Here is a 10,433-nt window from a genome sequence, read left to right as displayed (position 1 = left end):
TGCATTTGACCCATCCTATATACATTAGCAGTGGTGGGCAGCCATAGGCTGGGGTTCAGACGTTCTTATGTCTAACTCTGCTCTGTGCAGAGCTTCTGTAAAAAATAGACTAGGTGTGATCAGCACCGGTGCCTGGTGGAATCAAGCAGTAGGACCCGGTTTTGTATCTTTTTGTTTGTTTTTATGGTTTGTAGCTCTTTCTGGAAAAGTCAAATCTGTTACCATTTTCATGCTTTAGGTATTTTTTTAGGCATCCCTATTTTTCACTAGTAAGCCTCTGCCAACTTGTTAATACTTTGTTCTGCTGTTTCTAGTTGAATAAAAATTCAGCTCAATCTTTTAGCATATTGAATGCATATGAAAATTTAAAGTGGCTAGAATTGATATTTTTTTAACAACCACGTATCAAATACTGCGTGGTGCTGCCTTACAAAAGTAACAATGTAACAACACTCAGAGTGATAAATGAACAAAGAATTAACTTTCACTGCTCTCATCATTTTGGACTGTGGCAGGCAGCTGTTTTGAGCAGAAACAGACACAGTTATCCACTAGCTGGTGAATACCGGGGAGCCCAAGAGCCAGGTATTTCTGTCAGGAGTTGGTAGAAACCAAAAACAGAGCTAAAAGAAATTAAATATTGGAGTTACATTCTCCAAGGGGCCAGAAACATGACTCTAATAATGATACTGTTGCTCCGTTACTGCCGAATAAGTAAATTAGCAACTATTTGCTAACAAGTTATCTTAAATAGTGATAACATGTAAATGTAGTGTTTACAATAATCAATACATATATAACTGATCTGAAATCTTAATACTTAATATTAATGTATTAATTAATATTATTTGTACTTCTACTCTGATTAATGCACTTGTCTATACATGCTGTCACGTCTGCAGGAGTATTGGACCCATTCAGCGTCACAGGTAGACTGACATGCATACATAACCACTCTTCCCTCTTTCTAACTTCATTGTCCTTAAATTTGCTTTTACCCACTGAATGCTGAGACAACTTTAAAACCATTATGTGGGACTCATATAAAAGACACAAAGGTTAAAAAAGGATTATGCCTTTCATCCCTGATATTAAAATACCCCACGATAAAAGCTGGCGTGAGGGAGGTAAAGAGAGGCAATCTGGTAAGCAGATTTAGATTCCTTTGGAATTGTGGAGGGGAAGGGATTTGGCTGGCCCCAGATCAGAAATTTCTGGAGTTAGATTGTTTGGGTCATCAGGTCAGGTGATCAGCTCACCTGATGCACAGGAGAGGGCCCTTATCATTGTCTCCATTTGCATCAAGTGTCTCAGAAAGCTGAAGTGAATTTTAAGCATTTTAAAGTAAACAAGGGCAGACAAAGTCATAGATGCAAATCTCTCCACACAGCATTACAGAGAGGGTGCAGCTGAGTTCAGTGTGTCATCTGTAGCCACCGCTTTGGTTCTTAGTGGTGACTAGGGACCAGACAGACTAACAAGTGAGTGAATGGATTCAGAGCAGAGTAGGAATCAGGGTCAAATACACTAAGTTGTCATATTATTAGGTACACCAGGCTTAAGTACAGTACTGCAGTCTGCTACAACAGCCCTGCAATAAATCCAACCTTCACAAAAGGTTATAATGTTCAGTTTTTGTTTTAGAGACGTGTTGACTCAACTGTATGGTAAATTTGTAGGATAATTAGGTATATCAGATAAACTGGCAACTGAATGTATTTTAATAATTGGTACACAAAAGTTTTTTATATGTAATTTAATTACAATTCAATTTGAATTAAAATGAACAACTTGTGAACACAAATAAGCAATTAAAACTCTTGAATTGCCCTAACTTTGCGTGGGATTTGAAAATGTCAAACTCTGGCGGCCCCCACTGGTAGCATCACAAATACTAAACACTATGGCACACACTGTGCAAAATCAAGTCAGGTCAAGGACAATTTAAATGGGCAAATTGCATTTAATACATTGCAGTTCAATATTAGTATAGTAGAGTATAGTATAGTATAGTTTTATTTTGATGTTGGACTGAGATAGGTGATGATAGTCTTTAGCCTTGTCCAAAATAAGCTATCTAGCTAGCTTCATAACTCTCCAGGGAACTAGCTACATTCATGAAAAATAGTGTGACATACAAGCTCTTGTTAATCGACTTACTAACTGTAACAGCTTTGATCTTAGTGAAAAAGGTATGCTAACTGCTCCTGGCAACTGCTACTGCAGCTTCTGTATTGACTCAAGATGACATCTGTGGGATGAATATGTCACTTGCGACTGACTGATTATGGCAAAACAAAACAAACTACCAATAAGAATGGGCAGGGACACAATGTCAGGATAAAAAAATTAACCTGATTGCAGATAATGTTATGTTATCTTTCACATTTTTTAAACAGACATACAGACAGGATAACATCTGTTCCTGGAAGATGAGTGTGAACAAGTGAACAAATCATTAACAATGAAAACCTACTTCTTACAAACAAGTGTTAATTTGGGAGCATGAATTACTAATTAGTGCAATCATAATTCTGTGAGACGATATAATGTATACTCAGTGCCTTTAATATTTTCAGAGGTTTGAAATTATACAGGTGCACATGTGTATGTCTCTTACCATTCTGAATGTCTAGGGCTTGTGGATTGTAGACAGCCAGGGGCCGATTCTGTCGACTCAGCTTCTTGGACTGCCTTGTGGGAGCAGAGAATACTGGGGCAGCAGGTGAAAGAGGGCATGACTCGGGAGCATCTGCAAAGATCTGAATACACGATATGAATAAGTCTCCACCAAGAAAAAAAAGTCACAGTGCAGATACTCAGAGAATGTTGAGCAGCAGCAGCAGCATGTCCTCAAATGACCTCAGTTAGTGAACGGGTTTTGAAAGGCTTTATATAGTGGTAGATGAATGGAAAAGGCCATTTGCAGCCACAGCATGTGCTCCTAGGGAAAGCTGAGCAGCTCATTGATTGGACCCCTAAAAACTGCATGTGAGAAGATTTTGTTTGTGCCAAAATAAACAAGAGCAGCTCCACATGTAATGCAATCACATCCCGTCTAGAAATCTGGGTCTAAGTTAAGGTGACATTTCTCCTCAGAGAAACTGACCCACTCTCTAAAAAGAGTGGAGGGGAAAATAAACAGGGTTTGGACTGCAGGAGGGCTGGCCAACTGGCGCAGCCTGTTTACACCGGGCCGTGTTTACATATAAACTTCAGATGTAGAGTTAAAAGAGAATAGGGCTGCAGAGGAGAGGAAGTCTCAGCAGAGCCTCCGAAAAGGATCACAGACGAGGAGTGGAGGGGAGGTAGGGAAGGGAGAGAGAGAGAGAGAAAGTGGCAGAAAAAGTGAGACAGAGTGTGAACGGGAGAGGCAGACACAGAGGAGGGGGCATGAGAGAGAAAGTTTGTTGGAGAAAGGCAGATAGAAAAAGTGAGAAATCTGATATGGCTGAGAGTTTCTGCTGCCTCCCTCTCTCCCTCTCGCCTCTCTCTGCAGATGGAGGTGAATGTAAAACAGAGTCTACTGTTGGTATCTGGGGGTATCAACAGTCTAGAGTGGGACTAAGCTGTGAGGGAAGTTAATGCCTGTCTGTCTGTCTGCTCAACTTTTCCCCTGCTCTAACACGCTGTACTTTCCAAAATGCTCTTGCTGCATTCTAACACTACATCCTTTATCACCTGGACGGTGTTGGATACCTCTGGGTAGTCTCAGAGACGAGCGGTATACACTGTGCTGCTGGTGTTGTTTTAGCACATTTGTATACCCTATTGGTTTTCACCAGGCCTCTGTATTCTCTCACACCCCATTTTAGATTTGTGAGCTTGGGTGGAGACATTAGTCACAACACACATCATCTTCCACTTAATGAAGCTGGAGGAAAAATAAAATCACTAAAAGCTCCCAGTTCTATCTGATTCTATGCAGAGTGCAGTGCTGCTCCAAACAGATTAGAACACTAATCTCGAACCTTTTTCTCAACAACAATTATCCCCCTTTGAGGATTGACACTGATTAATGACATTCTGGGGCGATTACATGATCTCATGAACTACAGGTTATGAAACAAGCCATAACCACAAGAAATGTATGTAGGCAGGAAAAGGACCTTCCAAATGTAATAAAATGTATATGATATCTACAGAATAATCAACCTTCTGAAAATGAAGAGAATACCATGTGTTTAATCCTGGTATGAGCACTTGGGGCTCCCCCTATTGGCCAGATAAAAAAACTCTGGATATTAAACTGCTGTCTAACACCTCTGTACATTAATAATAGGGTGAAGGGTACGCTGTCCCAGGAGTTTAAGTTGCTACATGTTTCATTATCTGAGAACTTTATTCCTGTTCATTATTTTGTAGAGCAAGCAATAAATACAAAACACATATATCCAAACAGACCACAAAGTACCCATTATTTAATATGATGCATTTTCATTGCTAGAACATTTGCTCAAACAAGCAGACTTTCAGGTGGATTAGGCAAGATTTTTATGTGAATATACACCAGTCTGAAAATCCTGAAAACAAACAGGACTTACAGAAGAGAAGAGCATCACAGTCACCCTAATTGAGACACTTACTCTTCCCCAAATGGAATTCTGGTGTCAGGTACAGTACAGTATGTGCACTTCTCTGCCAACAGAAAGTGCCAAATCGAAACTTAAGAGCAAAATACAAAACTTTAAAACAATAGTAAGAAAGCTCTGAGTGCCAAGAAACCCGGACTTACGAACATCAGATCTTTTGCTTCGCTTGCACATTTATTAACCTTCAGTATCAAGTAAATACACGCCACCCAGGTTGGTAAACACAAAGATGCTGTGTGCAGCTTACTGATGTCATGTCACCTGATTCAGATTTCATTTGTTGCTATGATTATACCTTGTGTTGCCAAGGGCTCCCAACCTTTAACTAATATACTTCTCGATGGCAAGTGGAATCAATTATACACAAAATTTTGCACTGACAGAATAAATCATGTAATTAATCAGTGCAGTAGATATTTGACCAATCAAAACCAGGCATTTTGGGAGACAATAGAACATAATACAATAGAAGGACTGTTTCTCTATTCTTCTATAATTATTTCCACTGGAAGATCTTGTGCTATGAGTAAACACTTCCAGTTTTCAGGGAGTGTTTAGTTTCAAGTGTTTTATATTGTGATAGTACAGTTGATAATGCACTGTGGTCTGGTAAATCCCAGTCCTGAGTGTTACCTTTTCATGGTGTTCAATAAGGATTTCAACCACAATGTTCTGGAACTTAAGATCCATGATGGCAGCGACAGTCTCCTCCTGCGGCCTCATTAACGTGGGGCCAAACACCACGCCTAGGTTTGCCACGGTCATCAGATTCTGTTTACTGTTAGCTGCCACACTGTAGAAGAAAACAATTCACATTATACACATTATACTCCAACTAACTAACTAATAACTTTTAGAACCAAATATGACTGTACTAAAGTGAGAAACAGAAACCTCTGATTCCACCTCATTCTTGATGTTCTGGTTAACAATGAACACCACATAAAAAGGTACTGTACTGTACCTCTTAATTACTATTTAAAAAAACAAAAGAGTTTCAGAAAATCAAATGAAAAGTTAAGCAAATGAGCAAACAAGAAAAGGAAGCCAAACATAGTGGGAAATGATAACTATGGCTCGGCTACTGTCTGAGAAAGACTCATGACATACAGTACAAGTTTTCTTTATGCAAACAGTTTAGAAGAGGTGGTAAGGCACCAGATCTCGAAGCATCTCGTCTCGTGATCAGTTTTGTTTGTAGATGGCAGCTTAAACAACAGCCATACTCAGTACACATGAAGGCATTTGCTGTGAAACAGCTCCTCTGCTCTTTTCCCTCAATGATATCAACAGAGGGCCATCACTGCTAAAAAGAACTGCAGGAAACCCTCAAGTATCTACATATCAATCAATGCTGTCTTGATGGTTAAGTTTAAACCTTTTCTTGGTCTTTTTCCTTTTTTTGTCTTTCTTATTTTTTCACACATCACAGAGGCATTGAGAACTGTGAATACATAGCAGTCACTGCATTTTTATATGAAATGACAAATAAAAATGAGGGATTTTAACACATCTTATGCCATTTTACATAACACAGAACAGTAAGCTGTAGCAAATCCTAGCCAATACTCTTAAATCCAAATATGAACTTGTCATGCATGAACATTTTGGCCTATACAGTTTTCTACACTGAACAATAAATTACAAATAAGAGTGTTTTATATCTAGACTTTTTGAGGTTACACATATGCCACTAACGAGACTTACAGAACAACTATTAATACTTCTGGCAGTGGCTATTCTGACTCAACAACAAGGTAAAAACCTTTGACATGGAGGAATAACACATTTTATTAAACGTGTCCTAGATCCGTTTTGAAAACGAGACACTTTCAGTAGATGAAACTTTATCTTAGGTCAATAAAAGTGGAGAAAAAAAACCTTTATTTGAAAAAAATAAAAATAAAAGTTATACAGACAGGTGAAGAGATTTCACACTCAAAATATGATGATATGCAGTGCATCTGCAGAGAGACAGTTTAAATAGCTTCAAAGGATGCCTTTGAAGACAAAAACATTGGTGACAACTCACATTTATAACATCTCTGAAACCATTTCAGATAGCAGTGTGAAATTCTGGCTTTGCTTCTTTCCCCTGCAGGACATGCACACACGCCAACTTCAGAAAAATATTCGAGTCTCTCCAGTCTGGAGAATTTCACGCTGGATAATCCAAATTCAATTTCAATAGCGCTGCCTTTTTACCAGAGCCTGATTCTGCAGCGGGTTTCTATGAAATAAGATCCACCAGACTTTCACTGCCTCAGGGAAGAGGGATTATTTACTTATCTTCAATTTGCTCATATTTAGTTTATAAAAAGCTTGCTGAGGTAAAACCTTGTAATGTTAGCTAACATTATTTCTTAAATCTTTCTTCCTATCTAATCTCACAAATGGAGTGATGCACAATAGTGGTCCATCCAGGGGTGTGTAGAGTAATCTCAAGAGAGGACTTAATTTGAGAGGTCCATTTAATTTCACTTGAGCCCAGTGGGTTGCACAACAGTATGCTGAACAGGTACAGTAGGCTACACAATCCCCCTTCAATGACATTAAATGTACACTTAAATGACCTAAGAAAAGGCATAATAAATGTTATGCTAGCAGCATCAATTTTCTTACCCAGCAGTCACTGAGTAGACAGAGAGGATGGAGTGACAGCAGGGAAGGGGGAGTGAAGAGAGTGGGAGTGAGGGAGAGAGAGAGAGAGAAAAAGCATGTGGAGTGAGAATGAGGAGACAGACAGGAAGAGCAGAAAGAGAGAACTGAGAGAGAGGGGGTGGAGATTGGGCGAACTATGACCAAGGAACTATGAACACTCACTTGGCCAGATGCTTCATAAGCAGCCCGAGGACTTGTCGATTCCTCTCCGGTAGTTTGTGGACCAGGCAGTGGATGGCTTGGATGCGAGACTCTGGACTACCGCCCTCTGTTCAAATGCAGAAGCAGCCATGCACTCACATTAAACAAGGATTTCTCTGTGCTCCTCAGGTGGCAAAGAGCCAATGCAGCTGTGATCAAGAACTGTACAACATTAGCAAATTTAAAGAGAATTTAATACACAACTTACACTGTTGATTTGAGCAATGCACACTCAGAGTTTGAGGTAGAGAAACAACAGACTAATGTCATTTAGTGGAACTAAACCCTCTATTACTTCTAAAAAAGTCTTACAAAAACTATTTGGATACATTTTAGACAATCAAACATAGAGCAAAAGTTAGTGGCTCTTTAAGGACACAATGATCAGAGGCTAACATCCTCAAGTATAAGGGTTGGAGGATGATACATTCCAGTTTAAGTAAGTGAAGAAGAGGTGTGATAGTGATATATGGTCTGAAGCCTCTCAGAATTTGGCAGCAGGGACCACTATGCTGGCGAAGGAGATAGCTTTACGTTACTGTCGCTACCGTATAAAAGGGTTGTGTTAAAACCCCCAAGATCATCTCTTAAACATTTCCTCACACATGGGCATCTGACCGCCCACACAGCAACACACACACACACACACACACTCACACACACAAAATATCATTACTATGGGAACGACAAGGATTTAAACATGGAAAAAGCTTCTTATGGATGCTGTCATCCATCAAAAAAATATTCATTGCTAATCCATTTTTCCCCCCTCGTTATGAGGGCATTGCGAGCGCCTGATAAAAATGTCAACCTGATCCAATTATAGCACTTGTTGTAATACGATTCAAGTTTGGCTTGCTTTAAAAACATTTCATACATAAATGATGCTGCGTGAATGAAAAAAAAAAAAGCCACGTGTCTTTTTGCTGTTCAAGGTCACTCACTGGACCATTTGAGGGCATGCAAATTACACCATATCTATCATTCTAAACCTTTTAGCTTTAACCTTTGATTGCCTATTTGGCCACACATATTTAGTAGCAAGTTAAAACAAGGTAGAAATTAGAAACGCAGTGTTGTAAAACAGTCTGAAGTGACAAAAATGTGCAAAGCAAAACTCATCTGAAATACTTTTTTGGTCAACCAGAGTGGGTCAGATGTATTCAATGGAAGTAAAAAACAAATATATATATTCACATTTCTTAACAAAAACAGGACAAGAGTGTGCTCAGATGGTGTGATTTACTACCACACTTGTTAGTGAGTATAGACAGTAACACATTTCTGACAAGAAGCGATTAGACATAAAGGTAAGTCTAAAGATGAACATTTACTGTAGATACACCCCAATTAGAATTCAAAACACAAACAGTACAACAGCCTTCAGACTATGAAACATTTACTTAAGAGGGTTGACCGCTATTACCTATTTAAAAGAATTGGTAAAAAAGTTTACAAAAAGTTAGTAAAAAGCAATTTAACTGTTTTTCACCTGACTGCAGGTTTTCAATAATTCACTGAAGAAGAACAAAGCATTGGACTACAGTGCCTCACATGATTAAATTGCAGACTGATACACATGTTTATACACTACTGTTTGATTACGGTCTGTATTCAGACTAAGAGGTGGTATAAGAGGTGGTCAAACTTACTCGCAGGGCTAATAAACTCTTTGTAAAGTCCATAGGTCATCAACGGCTCAGGGAGGCTCCTTCAAAGAGATAGCGAGAGAAAGAGAAAAGGAGGGGTGGTGGGGGTTGGATGGAGAAGTGAGAGTTGAAGTGAGCGAGGGGGTACGGAAATAGCCGGCACACTGTTTTATAGGGTCTGCACACAGCAATGATTAATGTGGCCAGGCCAGGGGATGGAATTAGATGGCGCACGCATTGAGATAACCAAGTTCATCTGAAGGTACTTTCACACTGTAGCTGGCCAGTGGCCAAAGGTACTTAGCCTCAGGGGAAACTGAGGAGATTGACCCTGCTTTATTCCAGCAGGCCAGACACAAAGTAAAAGACAGAGTAACACTCAGCATGGTTTAATATAGCATAAGAATATGGATAGGTTAGCTTAAACAAGTGTTTAAAAATTACTAAATGTTGCAGTGAGTATTGTCTGACTAAACACAGTAAAACTCTGCTCTACTTTGAAACTGTGAGTGAGACCAGGTCCCATGACCAACAGCTCATTACATCAAACTGCTTCTTCAAAAGGGTCAAAGCTTAAACTCAGCCCAGTTTTAACCCTTTTGGATAGGACTTTTTTTTTTATTTACACCCTGATCAGAATACTTGTTGATGGATGATGGCTTAGCTCCCACGCTGATATACAGCATTCACCACTTAAATTAAATAGGATATCAATAGCTTTGATACTATTATTCTTTATTTGAGTTTTTGTCTGTGAAACTGCTACTAATTAGACAATATTTTGTTCATAATTAATATTTTGCTTTTTCAATTTGACATTTAAATCAGATTTATAACAAAACACACATAACATCTTACAGTAAAATTAATATTAAATTAAAGAGCACATAAATCAAAACTGGTAACCATTAATTCAACTTTTTAGTTGTGCATGACAATACTGATTGATGACAGACCATAAACCTTAATTGTTTAAATATATTAGTATCAGCCTCTTGTGAGCATTTTCACTGGGTTTTTATGGAAAACAAGGAAACTCCAAACTATAAAAAAACAACTTTGCCTTCATTTAAATAAGCAAAGCCAATTCAATTTGCTGCTAACTGCACATATTTACAAAAACAAATTGGCATTTAAATAAAACTGTCTCAGCTTCTTCCAACCAAACCACATTTTTAATCTTTGAACTTCACCCACACTATCTGTCAACCTGGAAGAAGTTGCTGAATGTGGAACAGGCATACAGTAAGCAATGTGACCTCACAAGGAGTTAATTATACCAAGGCACTTTGCATAATTAACTCTGTAGCCATTAAAAAAAAAAAAAAAA

General features: G+C 38.7%; 1 protein-coding gene across 5 annotated transcripts in view; it reads right to left on the bottom strand.

Moving 5' to 3' along the window:
- arhgap10 (Rho GTPase activating protein 10) overlaps positions 1 to 10,433 on the bottom strand; it is a 54,537-nt gene that overhangs the window by 15,352 nt on the left and 28,752 nt on the right. For all 5 annotated transcript variants that reach the window (XM_035660840.1, XM_035660839.1, XM_035660841.1 and 2 more), the window contains exons 16-19: positions 9,107 to 9,165; positions 7,416 to 7,521; positions 5,226 to 5,385; positions 2,621 to 2,762 (exon numbers count right to left, since the gene is read on the bottom strand). In XM_035660840.1, coding sequence (XP_035516733.1) covers positions 2,621 to 2,762; positions 5,226 to 5,385; positions 7,416 to 7,521; positions 9,107 to 9,165 — 467 coding nt within the window. The remainder of the gene's footprint in view (positions 1 to 2,620; positions 2,763 to 5,225; positions 5,386 to 7,415; positions 7,522 to 9,106; positions 9,166 to 10,433) is intronic.

Source organism: Morone saxatilis, unplaced genomic scaffold (genome assembly GCF_004916995.1).
Source record: "Morone saxatilis isolate NCDOM2014 unplaced genomic scaffold, NCSU_SB_2.0 Contig17, whole genome shotgun sequence".
NCBI classification, from domain to species: Eukaryota; Metazoa; Chordata; class Actinopteri; family Moronidae; genus Morone; species Morone saxatilis.
The sequence above is the reverse complement of the archived record's forward strand: the minus strand, read 5'-3'. Positions and strand labels throughout refer to the sequence as shown.